Source organism: Terrapene carolina, unplaced genomic scaffold (assembly GCF_002925995.2).
Source record: "Terrapene carolina triunguis isolate 2854851 unplaced genomic scaffold, T_m_triunguis-2.0 Scaffold62, whole genome shotgun sequence".
NCBI lineage: Eukaryota > Metazoa > Chordata > Testudines > Emydidae > Terrapene > Terrapene triunguis.
Window position 1 is genome coordinate 29,902,792 of NW_020664413.1, and position 19,595 is coordinate 29,922,386.

Consider the following 19,595-nt stretch of genomic DNA (forward strand, 5'->3'; position numbering starts at 1 on the left):
TGGAAATTAAAAGGGCGTATTGTTGGAATTGTTATTTCAAGTTGCTACTTTGACAGCTTACAAGAGGTTAAGTAATTATCTATTACAATGTGGAATAAAAACCATGCCTAATGTCATTGAAATATATAAAAACATAAATGATTATAAATATTCTACCTTACTTACCATTTTCTTCTTTAAAAAAAAAATCAATGTTAGAATACAGAAAATAAGGAAGTTGATCCCACCATGATACTGGTTACTTAATTTAGTATTACCAAAACATTAAAATTTCCCTTTCTTGTAAAACTACCCATAACTGTTTTCTCTCCCACCCTCACATTTTTATACAATACTGATACTATCAGAATGAACAATTACTACCTTTAGAATACACAGCATGTAACACAGTAACATGATTTCAGGGCATACCCACTTTTAGTGGTGGCCACTGTACTCCAAATCAGGATGTTCTCATTATTACAAGTAATAATATGAACCTGGTGTAGAATTAATAAGCCAACACCTTTTACCTGCAATAGTCAGAGTCAAACAGAGATTGTATTTCTACATCTAACTGAAATGGACTCTGGCTAGCACCTTAAGTTAATGCACAGTATTAATATTAATCACTAGGTTCAGCATTATTTGATTTAAAATATCTACATTTCATAAATATAATCTCATTTTAATAGGGTTTTGCACGCTGGGCTCCCATTAAGACTTACACCTACAAATGTCCATGTTTCAGTAATGAGATGAAAGCAGAACCTTAAGTCATAATTATATAGTACTTAAAAACACTCAAGTGATACTCTGGGTAGCCAGAGTCCATTGTCAGGAGGCTTCAACACCAATCTAGGATTTACTGCTAATTTCTGATTAAAGCATTAGTTAGAGATGTAAATAGGGTTTAAAATTCTATTGGTTAAACGGTTAACCATTAAGCAGTTCATATAGGCGGGGAACTATTGGCGCAGGGGACCACATTTTACACGGGGTCCCAGCTGCCAGCCCCGCGCCCAGGGTCCTGGCAGCTAGGATGCTGGGCGAGGGGCCAGCAGCGGAGTTTAATCATTAACCAAAACCAATAAGACTGATGCTAATCGGTTAACCAGTTAAACTTTTACATCCCTAATATTAGTGAAAGATTTCCTATCTGAAACATGGTACCGAGGGAGTCCTATATATCCTGAGAGCATTGTTGTTACTTTAATAGACAGCACTTTTCACTTATCACAACAGCATTAAAACTCTAAGCCTGTGTCACTGCCACAAAACAACTCCCCAGGAGTGAATTTTTTTACCCATTGTTGACATGGAGTGGTAAATTCCATCCATCTCCTGTGCTATTATAGAAAGAATATGGAGGGCATTTGAATTTTTCCTCCGATATATTAAAAAAAACCCTAATATCAATAATAAGATGTTCACATACATAAGGGAATACTCCTTAAACACCAGAAAAATCCACCCTCTACAAACATATTAAGGTGAACAGTAAAAGAGAAATATATTTATAAAGTATTTTTTTTAAACAGTAGGTAGAGCTTAAGTAGTGTTGGTTCAATATTCACATGGCATCAGAAAATATGCCTGAAATATTTACAAGCATATATTTTTGCAATTTAAAAAAATGTATTTTTGCATGGAACACTAGCATTTGTACATACAAACTGTGGATTTGTACATGTATCTACAAGTTTTATACATATATAATAAATCTGAGTTTTTGTGATGTGCCCACAAATATTATGGGTAAATTTTTGGAAAAGTACAGAAATCTGGCATCAAAAATAAACACTTTGCATATGTTCCTTCTCTCCCCTCCCCCCCCAAAAAGAGAGTGAATGCCTTTGGGTAGTTAAATGTTATACATCTTATTCCAACAGATTCTAGAACATCATTAAAATACATATATCACTTTCAAACTTTGTGTGCATGTGTAGGTATATAAATTTTACAAAGTCAATATTTTAAAACAGTGATTTTTTTTCAAGTTCTAGGCCACTGTTTATATTATCTTCATGTAATAATGTAGATAAGTGTCCAGAAAAGCTTTTCATACACCAAAGCTGAAATTGAGTTCTCCCCCACTCCAACACTCTCATCCTATTCCTTAGTAATTTTTCAATTAACTGAGAATTGACTTCAGTGCTTAAAAACAAAAACAACTCAATTTCCACTTCAGAAGGGGGAGATAAATATTTACCTAAGCACAGCCATCTACTGTAAAATTTAAACAACTAAAATAAAGTGAAACTGCTTACCCTGAGACTAACATCTGCCCATCATAGGAAAAAGCACAAGCCAGGACTGGGGCAGAGTGTCCATTCAATGTGCATTCATATTTTAATTCACAACCTACAAACACAATTAGCAAAAAGTAGAACATGATTTTTCTAAACTTGTTAACCAATCATTTTCCTTTAAAAATGTTTAGATTTATTACTTTAAAAGGACTGAAAACTTGAGAGCTTGATATAGTGTAATCAAGTGAGGCCAGCTGTCAATAGTATAAAAGACAGCAGTGATTAGTGGGGCATAGGGACACCCTCCAACCACACCCTCTGTTCTTTGGCCAGGCCCCTTGCGCCATAGTGTGTAAGAAGGGTTGACACAGAAGCAGTTATTATGGCTCTACTCTGCTTAGAATTTCTGGATAAACTGGCTTTGTGGCTGTTTTGTGCCACCAAAGCAGGCTCATGGATGTGGCCTCATACCATAATACATGCACAGAAGGGGGTAATTAGGATTGCATGGGCAACCTTAACTTTAGTATTTCCTCACTTCTGCTGCTTCACTTTGAAATCTTAACATTCTTTTAAAATAGGTTTTTGTATGGAATATATAATTATATTCCTATACAGTTAAATATCTACACATACATACAGCCCACATATGTACAGAACACAAAGAAAAGAAGCGGGAAGGTTTTTCCCCCCCCTTTATTGAAAATGGTTTTGGAGCTCTCAGTCCCACTTCTGCTGGACTGGTACCTAAATCACAAAGCCACCCCCCATAGCAGAAATATTTGTTGCAGTTTTAGCAGATGTCATGGATTTAATGGACAAATGAGTCACTCCTAGTTATGGCCAACTTAGCTCAGGACTGGGGTAATTTTAATACCATCACTGTCTGCACTGTACCTCTTTGGGAAGGATAAAGAGAGGACTCTGGTCTCCAAGCATGTCAACCGAGCACCTTTCAACAGTTCTACACTCAAACAAATTATTGGTAGCGTCCAACAAATAAAAAATACTCTTGTATAATAAAATGCGTAACATAATAATGTACCAACTATTCTGCGGATTTGTAACATACTGTAACTGATTACTGTACGTCAGTTAAAAACTTTAATAAATAAAGAAGTTAAGCAAAGCTTGATCCTGCAAAGTGCGGAGCCCTCTGACTCCACTCTAGTGAAGCACTTAAGCAGGAGCTTAACTTTAAAAGCATGTGATTAGTCTCACTAACTTTGTATCTATAACCTTGATTGATAGGAGCTTATTAGCACTAAATTGTAACTTATTGCTATACATACCTAAGAGATCAGCAAGTGAAATAAGCCAAAGCTTGATCTGGTTATCCTGACCACAAGATGCCATTCGGAAGTATCTGGATCCTTGTTCTCCACCTGATAAAATGAAAATGTTTTAAAGGGGATCAGAAGCACTGAAAAGAATGACAGACCAGTAAGCTAGGTTACAATTCTAACATTTAAATTTGAAAATTAGCTTCCACATTCCTAATACCTTTTTAAAGTGTTGATAAAATAATTATACCAATGAATGGTATGATTTTGCAATCAAGTTAAATTGTATAGCAGATATCACATTCAAATGTTGTTTCATGAATAGTACAGGTGGAAGAAATCCAAAACTGAGCAGTTGTGACAATAAAAATGAGATAGCAGTCAAAGCTAAAGACTTACCACCAGCCATACAAGATACTTTAATTTCTCCCTGAGGGCTCCCCTCTCCACCTCCCATGCTGAGTGGAGCTACAGTGCAGGAAAACATCTGGCCCATTATTTAAAGTTTTTTAAAAAGTCTGTTTTGTGGTGTTATGACAACAAAAAAGAGTGGCTTCGATGTGTATTTGACCTGATTTATTTGTAAAGGATTTAACAGCCCTACAGAAAATAAATAAATAAATAAATCAATAAATCAATAAATAAATAAATATATAAAAAAACCCAAAATCGCGAAACAGGAAACTGCAATGGTTTTATGAACATTTTTATTTTCAAGGATTTTTTAAAACATATTAATATATATTATTTCATTTAGAGTAGACCCAAATTTGTAATTCACACACTAGAAACAATTTCAGTTCCAATTTTACAGCAAAGACTTAAGTGTAGAATGCTGTTGCTAGATCCCTTTTCTAAGACTTAGTAACTTTTACAATACATGCTACATATAAACTAAAAAATTATATTGTTATAAGATAAATACTATGAGGTATAATCATAATTAAATCTAAAATACACTCATCAAATAAATGACTAAAGCACCTTTGGCAATGCATTTTCTAGAATGGTCAGGCTAAACTCTCTCATACAGAGAGATTAGGGCACTGGACCAAATGGCCGTTTGAGGGCCCTTTCAGTTGTACACTTCTATGATAATCTAAGTAAAATATCTACCTAAGAAGGATACCATATAACAAGGGGACCATGAAGAGCATGGTCCTTAAAGATAGAAATTTCGATTTTCAAATTAAATGTACAGTGAATACAAAGAAGTAAAAACATTAAACAAATCTTGCATTTTTTCTAGTGTGCTTATTCACAAAATTCAGTAATTCACAAAGGGCCTACCAGTCAGTAGTACAAATTAGCAAGGTTCTGTTGTATTTGAAAAAGGTGATTTATATGGAAGTCTAGAAACAGATTCTACTGCCAATTTACTGTGATGATATAATTTTGTGATGAACCTAGCAATACAAAACTGTGGAGTTGTTTTTTGTTTTGCAAAAGATACTCTGTACATAGTTGCCAATCTTGTTTTCCTCAGTTTTTGTTTTTCCTTCTTCCTACTACTCAAATTATTGACTACTTGAAGATGGGTTGATCAAAATGGACAATAAAGGTTGTTTCTTTTTTGTGTTGGATGAAGCGAGAGAGCCTTTAAACGTGGTTGTATGCATGTTCTCTCCAGGTCAGCAGTTCTCAAACTTTAAAAACTAATGTACACATGTAAAATTCAAGAGTACTTCACATATTTTCATAACTATAATCAGTTTAGTTATAATGTGTTCATATTCTGATAAATGAACCCATGTACCACCTGACTGCAAAACCAGTACCAGTTTGAGAAAAGCTGCTCTCTGAGAGACAATTAAAACAGTGAACATGAAAGAAGTTTGCCCATTTAAAATACAATGCCAATCAGTGCATTCCATTTCTGAGTATTCGAAGATTTTGAGTAGTGTGTGAGGCAATTGTAACAGTATGATAAAATTGCTCCTAAATACTAAGAAGTGATCAGCACTAACTGAGGGCTAGGTAGCAAATTTGTTTTAAATACTGTATATAACTGCTATTCTGTACATTAAAAAATAATGGGCCAAATTCATCACTAGTGTTTGAATAGGTAACTTCAACAACATAAGTGGGAGCTATATCTGAGGATGGAACTCTGCCTTTAGCTAGTTAATTTGTTTACTGAAGGACCTGAATGCAGGTTGAGAAATCTAAAAAAAAGGTCACGCTCCTTTACTGACTGTGAAAATACATCTCTCCTTGGCAACTGTTTTCTTGATTTGTGTTATTTTAATCTTCTAAAACTTTGTGCCTCATTTAAGATTATGTCTCGCTTTTTCATTAATTTTAATTTTGTATAAATCTTTCACACATAATTTGTCATAAACCTTGACATTTCAAAACCAATCTGTATGCAATGGGTTTTGGGAGTAAAAACCTACATTTGAAAATCCAAAAACTCAAGAGAAGGAAATTTGAAGCATATGTTTATAACTTTTAAATGGTACCGAGCCTAAGGGCTTTCTCCTGCCCTTATGCAAGCCTTTTTTAATTCAGATTTTCATGTGATAGTAATTAAAAATGGCACTTTAACTGGATAGTTAATGATGCAATGATAGTATGCATGTCTCCAAAATTTGGTCTGTTTTCCCAGGAGAACTGGGTACAGCTCTGGGGAGGCGTGAAGGAGTGGTACCTGTGTATACGTATAAGACAGTGGAGAATGTAGAAAAATCAGAGAAGTGGCCCCAGATGACCAAATTACATGTATTCTTTTGCCCAACTTGTTATACATTTTGGAAAAACTAGGTGAAAGTTTCTCCTATGGAGCCTTAATATGTATTCCCATGACCTACACAGCAGCTAAACTCCTGTTCTGAATTAAACCCAACTCAGCTCAATCAGCTTCAACAGTTATGTGGGGAAGTAAGTCAGAGCAAAATTTAATCCTAGTTCTCCATAATCCTGGAAGCATTTCTAGGATTATCTGTCTCACAGAAATAAAGATATTCTTGACCAGTTCTCATTAGAACTGGGTCCAAATCACAACCTCAGATCCAAAATCCATGAACGGTGCGTAAACTCAGATGCAGTTTTGAACTTTGCAGCTTTCCTCTATCTGTACAATGGGCTGACCCAAAGCTTTGGATCCAAACATCTCGGAATTAGAAACAAGTTTTGCATAGGATCTGATCTTTGCAGTTTGGGCCTAGGATTTTTCCCCTATTAGGTACAATCAGACAATGGGCCAGAACCTCAATTTGGTTTATGGCCCCTTTACTCCACTTAGATGGCACAAATGGGTTGCAAATATCCAGCAGAGAATTCTCCCATTGATGGGTATTCCCTGATTGGTGTTGCAGTTGGGTCTTGCTACCTCCATCCTCTTTGCCACAGTTATCCTCCATCAATACAGAATCTTTTAAGTGCCTTGTGACAGAGGCACAATACATTGCTACCCACCAGATGTTCTAAGCATGGTCAGGACCAGGGCCAGCCCTGGGAATCACAAACACGGATCTGATTCCTCCCCCCTCAATCTCCCATGCTGTGTGAAGATACTGTGCAGGAAAGAATCTGCCAATTATTGTAACCATTATTGTTTCTGTCTCTTCTGTGCCTTACTAACATCCAAGGGCTCGAACCTGCAATGTGTTAAGTACTCTGGCTCTGATCCAGCAAAGAATGTGCTTAAGTCATTTGCTGGATTGGGGCCAGAGCATACTTTGAAGGCTCAAACCCTAAAGCAGGGGCAGTTATTGTGGAGGGGAGAAACATTCATAATCTGTTTTAAAAAGAGTACATAATGGACAGTGGCCTGCCCTCCCCGAATATCAAGAAATCCAGTCAGGGAAACACCACGTCAGAAACCCAATAACTGTGCAAACTACAATTGCTGATGTGGGGAAGGGAGTGGTCACCATCGCATTTCCCTCAATGGCAGTCATAGACAAGTGTCTTATACAATGCTTGCAGAAGCCTTATCTTCACTAGGTAAAAAAGGTGTGTTCTTTACCTTGTGTTAGCTAACATGAGTTAAGTCCAAGTAAGCAAAAGGCAGGTTGAGTGATTTTAGGCTCCCCCTCGGTCTTTAACTCGAAATGCTAATTTGTGTTAATGTTACAAACTGCCTTTTCTTCACTAGAATTTTACCTCATGTTAGCTAACATGTTAAGAACACATCTCTTTTCCTAGATTAAGTCTTCACTGCCAAAACAGGTGTGGGGTTTTTGTTTTGTTTACAGTAATATAACTAATATAGATTAGCTACCATCTAAAAAAACCGCATTTGGGGGCAGTGAAGACATAGTCCCAGCAAAGACAAGGCCATAGTAAACTCTGACTTGAGGTGAAGGGGTGGCCTACAATTTTATATGAAGTCACAGCCTTATAAAAGAGATATTAAGTTTTGTTTGTCAAGCACTTTGGGATTCCCTGGAATATGAAAGAAGTTGTGAAAACCAACTCTATTCTATCAAATCCCCAGGGAAATAACACCTTTATTTTCCATCAATACATTATAACAAAACGAAAGCACTTAAAATTAGAATGTAGAGAACGAATTATGCACTCTTTTCATTTTACAGATCAGTAACAACATTGCTACTAACTCTGTTTTTCTAGTAGTTTTTGGCCTGCTAAACCCAGGGTTGTGAGTTCAATCCTGGAGGGGGCCATTTAGGGATTTGGGGACTGGTCCTGCTTTGAGAAGGGGGTTGGACTAGATGACCTCCTGAGGTCCCTTCCAAGCCTAATAATCTATGATTCTATGATTTGCAGTATTTCCTTTTTCACTACTGAGATTTTTAAAGCTAGGATGGTTGACTTTAAATAGAAACGAAAACATACAGTTCTCTATCCTGCAATTGCAGCTTAACCACACAATCCTTACCATGATGAGAAGCAAGAGCTATTTATAAAGTGGATTCAATTCTAAGAAGCCAATTAGTAAACAACCACAGGGAAGTCAGATGATTTGATGTACTTGGCAGGATGGAAACAGAAGAATGGCTTTTAATAGTTTTCCCAAATGAGAAGAAAACCATCTACAGTGCATCACTGTCAGAATGAAAACAAAGAAACTATAATGATAACATGTATGTCACAGAAATAGACGACTCAGAAAAAAATCAAAATGAAATCTATATCAACAGAAATAAAGATTCAACAAGATTCTAGAGGAGAAAAGAGAAGTGCTGAATTGTAGAAATCCTAAACCACAATGTAAGCTATTAAACCATATATTTTATACACTAGCTTGTGGAAAAAACAACCTCCCACTTAACACAGCTGATTAAATATAACAAAAGAAGTGGAATTTGTCAAATCAAACCTTATTTTTTCCAGAGCAATTAAAACCTATATCTTCTGGGAAAAGAAGTGTTAAGATTCTAATTAACCATAACTAAATCCAACTTAAAGAAAATAGCAGAGTCATCTGTTATGAATAGCCTAATGCGTAAAGAATAATCAGAAACTTTGGTTTCATAGGTTGCTCTTTGAATTAGGAAGGTGAAGAAACTCAGTTTAAAAAAAGATTTTCTTTTCATTATACTGGTAAGCACTGCTTTTATGAGCTTTGTTACCTTTTAAAGGCTGCCAGTAATACTGAAAGTTTCAACTATTAGCAATAAAACTGAGAAAAAAATATAAGATTCCAATAACATTTCATTTAAAAAAAATTACAATCAGTTTTCAAACTACACCATTGGGATCAGACAAAAAAAACCAGTCTGTACTCTCATGCAGGGAAATGCACATTTTCTTGTCCATTTCTCCCTTACAAGACAGAACTAACAGGAGGTAGCATTACTGGTGGCACAATTTTTAAATCTACAAAGTACACCTCTACCTCGATATAACGCTGTCCTCGGGAGCCAAAAAATCTTACTGCGTTATAGGTGAAACCTCGTTATATTGAACTTGCTTTGATCCACCGGAGTGCGCAGCCCCGCCCCCCCAGAGCACTGCTTTACCGCGTTATATCCGAATTTGTGTTACATCGGGTTGCGTTATATCGAGGTAGCGGTGTAATCTTTGGAATATTTTCTTTCTAAAACTATGATCCACTTTAGAGGAAAGGAAATCACAGGAGCAAGGGTGTAATGCTTAGTTCATAACTGAATTTTCTAGGAGTCTTTCCCCTGTTTAGAGATTTTATTTAAACATCACACCTCCTTCCTGTATCATGACAGAATAATTCAGTGCTGTCCCTCACAACTTGGAAATTATTCCCCTTATTACTGCGCACTTTTCAGTGGATACACACTTGACAGATTTGGTATTATCGATCGCTAACTTTTCATTCAGTAGCAGATGATCACTTTCTGCTTTCTCAACTTTTCCCTGTCTTTTTGCAGCAGATGATAGAGCTTTCTGTAATATATTATCCTTAAGTGTAACCAATGCTGCTTGGTAGTAAGAAACATGCTTACTATATAGAATTAGGATTCTTTGGCATTTTTAAAAATTCCAATTGATACTTCACTAAAACAGTGCCTGGCATATTTGTGAACTTTGAAAACAGAACTTTATTTACCACTTCATGAAAGATCACAAAAAAAAACTATGAACCTTGGCTTCATAAACAGATCTAGAAAGCAGAAATAAAAAATGATGAGATTATTAAGGCAGGTTACATGCTAATAAATTATTGCCACTGAAACTAAGGCTCCTGTTTCATGCTTTGGCCTCCCACAAAATCAAGTTATTATTTATGGGGTTTTCTAGCTTTTTATGAAATATGTTAGCCTTTCAACCTGCCAGACACTTTTGAACTTAAGGGCTTCACACCTTTGTCATTCTTCTGGATTCTCCTTCATTTCTATTTGTGCATTTCTGCTAACCTTCCAAATGTGAACGGAATGAAAATCAGTGTAGTGTTGTCTTTCTCAGGGCTGGACCAAGGCCCAGGCAATGTAGGCCCATGCCCAGGGCAACAGCTCCTGCAATTATCTCAGCATCTCAGATTTCTTTCTTTTTTTTTTTTAAAGTTTCTAGCCCCCTTGGTTGTGAGCAAAAGATTGAAAATATGAACACAGCATAATAGATGTAGTGGTGTCTGCCTAAATCTGTAGATAGCCTGGCATAATAGCACTAAGAAGTTTGAATGGCTCCACATATTTCAATGGGGTGTTAACTATAGGACTCGTTATGCCACCAACAATATCCCAGTAAAGAAATGTGTGTGTGTGGCAGGAGTAGTTGTCTTAGCCTATTCATCACCCCAATGGATGCATCCTGGCTGCAGGAATAAGCACGGTGAGGACGGGCCTGCCTGCTGCCACCTCTGCCGCTCTTTAAATGGAGATGAGGACCACTGTCACTTCAAGTAGAGAGTCGGGCCACAGTGGCCGCCACATTGTATTGTGTCTATGGCCCTGGAATGACTTAATCCAGTTCTGCTCTGACTCTGCAGACAGACATTTCCAAACGCCTCTTCTGCAGCTCATGGTTTTGCCAAGCAACAGCAGTCACAGTAGCTAGGAAGGTAACGGAGGGGTAGAATAGCAGAGACGTTCCCCTTTTGACAGTGCAGTCTCTAGGGAATAGGAAGGATAGCAAAGATTCTCTTCCCTCAGAGCAGCCAGGAGACTCTGGCCCTGATTCAAGAAAATAATAAATGGGAAATCAATGCAACTTAAGCATCTGATTAAGTGCTTTCTTCAATCAGGGCCTCTGTAGGGTAGAGGACACAGAAAAGGCCATCTTCCCCACCCTTCCTCTGCAGCTAGGGGGCAGAGGACCTTCAAATGTATTAGACACCTGCTAACTAGAAGCTTATATGAAAGAGGGAACCCCCTATGTGGGTTCAAGGAGAATATTCTGGTTCAAAATTCCAGCACTCTGCCCAAACTATCATACCTACCTATGCTTGGCAGGTTTCATTATCCAGCTAGTGGAGGTCTATTAATATGGACCCTAACTTAATATGGACCCAACTTCCACATCAGCAACTGAATGATTTTATAAATATGCTGGACTGCTTATTGGCTGAGCTTGCAAAGGCCTTACACTCAATTTGACAGCATTTTTCTGTTAGCCTGTCAGTATATCCATCTGTCTGTAACATGATTATCTTTGAATGCCCCATCCAATCAATTCCAAAGTTTCAGATAATGTTCTAGGCATTAATGACCTGAACCCTACTGATTTTGGGGAAATTTGGAAAACTAAAATGGGGGGCACATGAAGCCCCTCTTGAGCACAGCTACAGACTCAAGCACCTTTACAACTGTCTATAGATCAAACAACTGGTTGATGGCACCCATTAATGCCTTCCAGCATAACAATATCCATCTCATCTCTGCTCATCCTCCCAATAGAGTTGAACATGTTAGCTTGTGAATGAATTCACTCCCAGACAGAAAGAAGAATAGTGGGAAAGGAGACTGTATGGGGTGCCATGGGAGAAAGGGGCATGCACACAACCCTTGGCATGCAGGGGTGGGGGAAATGGGGCACACAGTCTTTGGCATGGGGGTGAGGGGGAAGTAGGAGGCAGAGCCCTTGGAATGGTGATGAAGAGGAAAATGGGGGAAAGGAAGTAATGAGGATTCAGAGTCCCTGCCATGGGGGAGAAGAGGAGAGACTGCTATGGGGGAGAGGGGGAGGAATCGGGTCCATATTAATAGACCTCCACACAAAACCCCTGCCATTGAGAAGGGGAATGGGGGAGCCTGGCATGGGAGGAGGGGGATCCACAGAGCCCCTGCCATGAGGGGGGGAGGAGGTGAGAGTGGGAGGAAGAGGGAATGAAGCACACAGAACCCTGATGGGGACAGATTGTGGGTACCTGGTATGGCGGGGCACATACAGCCTCTGATATGGGGAGCAAGGAAGGCAGACAGATCCCCTACCATGGAGGAGAATGGAGGACATGAGGGGGTAGTGAGAACAGCGGTGTACACAGAACCACTGGTATGGAAGGTGAGAATGTGGGACCCTGCTATGGGAAGATGAGGGACACACACAACCCCTAGCAGGAGAGAATCTGGGGGCAGTTGCAGGAAATTCCTAAAAAAAAAGGGGGATGGGAGGGTGGCACACAGGGAGCTTGTGTGGGTGTGCAGGAAACAGAGGAATTCAAAGAACCCCTGGTGTGTGCAATAAGCTTGGTCTACACAAGCTATGAAGTGTTCAACCACCTACTTAGATTCCTAGAACATTTCTGCATCATCAACTCCAGCACAAGGGCAAATGGGGGGCACCGGGAGTAGTCTGAAACATCAAGAACACTTTCAGTTGCTATTCAGTCCTGAGCACTGATGATAAAAAAGTTATGAATAAAAGCAAGAGCTGGAGGAAAAAATAATATGAAAAAGGAATTATTTAAAATATTAAAGTAACTAACCAGAAACTGCCTGTGAAGAAAAATCACAGCAGGTGACACCAAGATCATGTCCTTTTTCATTATACAAGCACCTCATTTTATCATCCCAAATGGTTAAATCTCCACATGATGATCCAGTGACAAAGAGATTTCCATTAGGAGAAAACGCACATGCCACCAAGGAACCATCCTTAACACTCCCAGATCTGAAAAGCAAGAGAATAAAGGACTGAGTTTAGGGAATGTAATACTCTGAAATTTTGATCTCTAACTGCCATATGATATAGAAAAAATAGTGAAAAACTGAACTGTTTCTAAATATGGAGCTTAAAAAGCATAATAAAAAGGGACAAAAGATGACAAACTGTGCAAACAGATGTGAAATAAGCACATATATAACATATGCACAGGGATTTGCTCTCTGACCACAGAAGGAGAATGGGAGATGTTACCCCAAGGCAATATTCTGATTCAGTAATAAAATGAGCCCTGAACTAAAGCCCACCCTCATGGATTTAGTATTCCCAAGAGCAGGATACTGAGCAAATTACAACTCAGACATTTATCTAAATCAAAGATTAACATGCAACCATGACAACAGAGACTTAAATATACATAAACAGAAAATCACATTTATGAACTAGGTAAGTTTCAAATCGGTCAGATCTGGGTTTTACTCCCCCAAAAACTCAAGCATAGATCCATATTATGTGTCTAGGAGACTAATATTTTCCAGTTTAGGACATGGGGCTATTTCTGAACAACAGAAATACAAGAAGAAAATGTTATCTGAAAGAACTGATTTCTATTTTTTTAATCTCTTTTAAAGAGTCAGTCTGAAGGTTTTTTAAATTATTCTCAGAGGTTTTGTATGCCAAGTTTTAGTTAGGAATTAACTTGTACAACTCGCTTAAAAAAAAAAATCTCTCTATAAACTCCTATTTGGCTAGTGGATATGCAGGTTTGTTTTGCCTTTTTTCTAATGTCCAGCCATTAGCTCACATTTAATTAGCAGAGTGTCCCATCCACTGGCTGCATTCAGTGGGCCTACCTGATCCAAAAGCCCAATGAAGTCAACGGAAAGTCTCCAATTGGCTTCAATGCTCCCTAGATCAGGCTCCAAGTGGGAAAACGGTGGACTACAAGCAACAATTCTATCCCATGAGACAAAATTCAGTTTATCCATCTATTCTGTATGGATTATTGTATTGTGGGATAGTTGGTGGTTTTCTTTTGTGGATAGCAGTTTTAGTTATTTTCAGAAGTACCAAGAGTTAGGCGTGTCTTGTGGTTTTACAAATATAAATTAATCAAGGAAATGGTGCTTCCCTCTCTAAACACAGACATAAGAGCTACACTAAGCTATTTTTACCTGGAAACAACACTTTTTCCATAGTATCAGAGAGGTAGCCGACGAAGTGGGTATTCACCCACGAAAGCTTATGCTCCAATACAGCTGTTAGTTTATAAGGTGCCACAGGACTCTTTGTCACTTTTTCCATATTATATCCTAACCATAGCATCATGAATACTAACACAAATACTTTTTTTCCCCACCTCTTTACAACTGCCATTCACTTTAAGTAATTATTAATTAAGTAAGTAATTGGCCTCTCAGAGTTGGTAAGACAACTCCCACCTTTTCATGCTCTCTGTATGTGTATATATATATCTCCTCAATATATGTTCCATTCTATGCATCCGAAGAAGTGAGCTGTAGCCCACGAAAGCTTATGCTCAAATAAATTTGTTAGTCTCTAAGGTGCCACAAGTACTCCTGTTCTTTTTGCAGATACAGACTAACACGGCTGCTACTCTGAAATTTGTCCTTGAAGAATACCGTATATGGTGGCTCCGAGGTCAGAGCTTTCAACTCTGACACTCGTCTGGCCAACGTAATTGCTACAAGGAAGACAACTTTCCACGACAGGTAGGAGAGGGGACAAGAGTCCATAGGCTTGAAGAGCAGGCCTATAAGCCTGGCAAGGACCAGATTGAGGTCCCATTAAGGGACCGTGTTCCGAACCGGTGGGAAGAGCCTCTCGAGGTCCTTTAGGAACCTGACCGACATTTCATGCGAGAACACTGATTTCCCCTGTACCCGTGGGTGAAAAGCCGAGATGGCCGCTGGATGCACCTTAATAGAAGACAGGGCTAGGCCCTGGTTCTTTAGGTGGAACAGGTAGACTAGGATAGACTGCAAGGGTGAATGCATCGGGGAGATGCTCCATCCCGATGCCCAGTGGGAGAACCTCGTCCACTTCGCCAGATAAGTCGCTGTAGTGGAAGCCTTTCTACTCTCCAGGAGGACCTGCTGTACCTCACTACAGCAGGTCCGTTCCTCTGGATTCAGCCACATAGCATCCATTCTGTGAGGTGGAGGGAGACAAGGCTTGGGTGCAGTAGACGGGCCGTAATCCTGAGCTGGGGGCAGCTACTGCCAGATCCATCAGTGTGCTGAACCAGTGTTGGCGCGGCCACGCTGGGGCGATCATGATGACCCGTGCTCTGTCCCTCTTGGTCTTTGACAGGACCCTACTGATTAGCGGAATCGGTGGGAATGTGTACATCAGGTCCCCTGACCATGACAGGAGAAAAGCGTCGGAGAGGGCGCCTTTGCCAAGGCTCTGCAGGGAGCAGAACTGATGACACTTCCTGTTCCATCTGGTGGCGAATAAGTCCACTTAAGGAGTTCCCCACCTCTGGAAGAGCATCTGGACCACCTCTGGATGGAGCGACCACTCTAGTGAGAGAAGAAGGACCTGCTAAGGCGATTCACCAGCGTATTGTTCATGCCAGGGAGGTGGTAGGCCTCCAGGTGGATCACATGCTGGATGCAGAAGTCCCACAAACAGAGCATCTCTTGGCAGAGAGCTGACAAGCAGATTCCCCCTTGCCTGCAAACGCTGCATCGAGGCCGTGTTGTCCATCAGCACCCGTACCACTTTGTCAGGTGCAGCAGGAAGACCCCAGAGGCCAATCAGACTGCCCTGAGTTCTTTGACGTTTATGTGCAACGCAAGCTCATCTGGGGACCACATCCCTTGGGTCCGCATCTTGCCGAGGTGTGCCCCCCAACCGAGGTTGGAGGCATCGGAAATCAGGGAGACCGAGGGGCATGGATTGTCTAACAGTTCTCCGCGTAAGACCGCGCTCGGTCAATCAACCACCGCAGAGAGGTAAGTACCCTTGGTGGAATCGTGATGACCTTGTCTAGGTGATCTCTGGATGCGGAATAGACTGTTGTGGGCCAATGCTGGAGGGGCCACAGCCTCAGCCTCGCATGGCGAACAACGTAAGTGCACGCTGCCATGTGGCCTAGTAGCTGGAGGCAGACCCGGGCCATGGTGAGAGGGAACATGGAGAGTCTGGCGAGGAGATCCACCATATGCCGGAACCTGTCTTGTGGCAGGAAGGCTCTTGCACAGGTGGAGTCAAGTACTGCTCCGATTAATTCTATCCTCTGTACTGGAACTAATGTTGATTTTTCCTTGTTTATCAACAGGCCCAGGGCGTGGCTTGCAGTACTGTGACATTGGACTGGACCTGGAACCTGGAGTGGCCCTTGACCAGCCAGTCGTTGAGGTATGGATAAACCCGAATACCTTGACGTCTCAGGTAAGCCGCCACCACTGACATACACTTGGTAAACGCCCTCGATGCCATCGCCAGCCCAAACGGGAGCACCACAAACTGGTTGTGACTGAAGCCTATCGTGAAATGGATAAAGCGTCTGTGCCTGTGGAATATCGCTATGGGGAAATATGCATCCTTCAAATCGAGAGCGGTGTACATCTCCTGGATCCAGGGAAGGGACGATGGAGGCCAGGGAGACCATGCGGAACTTCAACTTCTTGAGATATCTGTTGAGGTCTTGCAGGTCCAGAATGGGTCTTGGACCCCCTTTGGCCTTTGGAATCAGAAAGTAATGGGAGTAAACTCCTTGACCCTGTGGTGTATAGGGACTTCCTCCACAGCTCCCACCTGAAAAAGGCTTTGTACCTCTTGCCAAAGCAAGTTCTCGTGAGAGGGGTCCCTGAAAAGAGACAGGGGTGGTTAGAAATAAACTGGAGGACATAACCCTGAGCCACAATACTTAGGACCCATTGGTCCATAGTCATAGAGGCCCAGGCAGGGAGGAAAGGAGACAGGCGGTTAAAGAAACAGTGGGAAGTAGATCTGGACAAATAGGTTTGCCGAAGCAAGGAATGTTCTGTCACTGGCTGTAAGAACGAACTGAGGGTGGGGGGAGCCGGCGGTGCCCCTTATACCATGGCATACGCATGTCACTCCAGAGGGTGCCAGAGCCAGTCCCCTACAGATACAATTGAGGGGGAAACTTCCGGCACCAGTGCATGTGGCGAGCACTCACACCTAACATGAATGGACATGAGCAAGAACTTGAAGAATTAAGGCTAGCAAAAGGCTTAAGAAAACTGCATTTAAGCTTCTAGATATGGAGGTTTAATAATAAAATAATAATGAATAATACTTTGCACTCTAACAGCATCTTCACAAGACTTTGTGAAGTTAAGTGTACCAAAGACAAACTAAAAGGTAATCCATTCACACACACAGACTTGATTAAGATTTTTCTGTTTCCCTTGCAGCAGTTAATGACATGACACCTAAAACTGTGTGGGAGGGGCATTCTTTTCCTCTATTCTCCTTTAAATATTAGTAATACCATCAAATACTGCAGGAGAAACAAAGGACCATAGACCTTGCGTTTGGCAGGTAATTAAAGGATGAAATTATTTTCAACTATTTTTCTCTAGGCTGTATTTCTTTGTAATTTTAACTGCACATATTAGGCCCCATTTTTATAAAGGTTTGAGATCAATGCACATTTTTGTGCACGCAACCGTGCATGCCAATGCCCAATTTGAGAATGCAACTACATACACAAAGCAGTGCAATAAAAGTCACACAAGCAGTTGGCCCTCCAGGCCTTAAAGTTGAATCTGCAAAGGCAAAAAAGTGGGTTTTTGTTCTTTTTTGCTTTGTAAAAGCAGCCTACAAAGGAGTTTTTTGTTTGACTCTAAATTGTTCAGATTGCTTTTTATATTATAAATTCATCCTGGAAGACACTGATGACTGGAGAAAGTACAATGGTGACATCACATACGCTAAGAGTATGAAAATAATTGAGAAGGGAAAGGATTTTTAGTGATAATGGTTTAACTGGTTTTGTTAACATCCACTTAACTTCTGAATAGACTAAACTTTTATTAAAAATTCAGTGCTTCAAGAGGTCACGATAAACATGCTCTGAGACCTCTCACTGGTCCTCTGAGCAAAGTGAGATTTGACATTCCTAATTTTTCTAAGTTATAGGCAATTAAAAACAAAAACAAAAACAAAAAACCACACTCTTCAAGCCTTCTGTATGCATCATAAAGAAGGAAGAAATGGCTAAAGCCCACTTTAAAAAAAAAAAAACGTATATGTCAATCTTTAAATGTATAGGATTTCAGACATTTTAAAAATATTCAGTTTTGTAAAGTTTTCCAGTTCACCTCTAAGTCAATATGACAAAGACAACAGGAAGCTCATCCACTCATGCGGTAACACTTCTACAAACAGGTAAAAGACAGGTTTTGCCTACACAAGCGCTATTCACTCATCTTGCTGTTCAGGTATCCTTCTTTTCACAAAAAGTCCTAAGAAATTTGCTAAAGCCACAGGGCTTTTCAGTGCAAAAACAGGAAGAACTATTCAGGACAATGAAGAAATGAAGCCTTTATTAAATTTCTAACTCCAGGGTCAAAACTTGCAATCCCTCTCTAAATTCAAATAACATTTTCCCGAATTAGACTACAGGATTTGGCCCAGAGAGTTAATTATCGATGTCTATGGACAAACTGGATAAATCCTCAAAAAAATCTTTTAAAAAAAAAAAGAAAAGAAAAAAAAAAAAGTACATTTCACTGTAAACAGAATCATTGAAAAAAGAGCATTTCCCATCCTTATTTTTGTAAATAATTATTTGCTACTGAATAGCAGGCCGAATCCTGTCCCCATACCCCTTACTGACTTCAGTGAGAGTTTTAGATGTGCAAGGAAAAGAAGGATCAGGTCTGCTATTTGTACTATTCAATCGAAGTACACCGTCTACAAGCAATAACTGGGAGGTATAGCCATCCTTTGATGAACAAAAATCTGGGGTTTCACCTCTGAAAAGGATTATAACCCTTCAGCCCTAGATTAAAAAAACCCAACATCAATCCCCAATAAATAAATTGGAACACTATTCTATAAGCAAAAGATAGAGGGTGGCGGAAGGAGATAAATAGTGGACATTTTAAATATACTGCTTACAAAATAACCTTTTCCAGCTTCATTTGTGTAATAAGCTATAATACAATATAGCATATCATTATACTATGTATATTTAGAACTAGATTTTAATCTGAATTATGCAGTACAATACAAAAGGGATAATACACAAGCATACATTTCCTAAAGCGTGTGCTACTCTGGCAAGTAAAAAGGTATGAAATGTGTAGAAGTAAACTACTAACTTACAACAATGCACTAATGTATAAATGAAAGGAATTTTGATTATTATTTTTTAAATAAATTTAAGATGTTGGCTATCTCATTAATCAAATCTGACACAGCCCCAATTTGTAATCTCATTGTCCCTTATTCCCAGTTGCCATAAATCAATTCTACTGAAGGAGTATGATTTATGCAATAAATGACAAGCCCTGATCACAAAGGAATCAGGATTTGGCCTTAGAAGGGTTGGGCTAAAACAACAGTTAAATCAAATACTGCATATCCAAGATGC

General features: G+C 39.6%; 1 protein-coding gene across 2 annotated transcripts in view; it reads right to left on the minus strand.

The window, feature by feature from the left end:
- The window catches only part of WDSUB1 (WD repeat, sterile alpha motif and U-box domain containing 1), a 52,155-nt gene that overhangs the window by 27,956 nt on the left and 4,604 nt on the right, over positions 1-19,595 (minus strand). For both annotated transcript variants that reach the window (XM_024219156.1, XM_029910561.1), the window contains exons 3-5: positions 12,822-13,006; positions 3,524-3,616; positions 2,250-2,343 (exon numbers count right to left, since the gene is read on the minus strand). In XM_024219156.1, the coding sequence (XP_024074924.1) occupies positions 2,250-2,343; positions 3,524-3,616; positions 12,822-13,006 (372 nt within the window). The remainder of the gene's footprint in view (positions 1-2,249; positions 2,344-3,523; positions 3,617-12,821; positions 13,007-19,595) is intronic.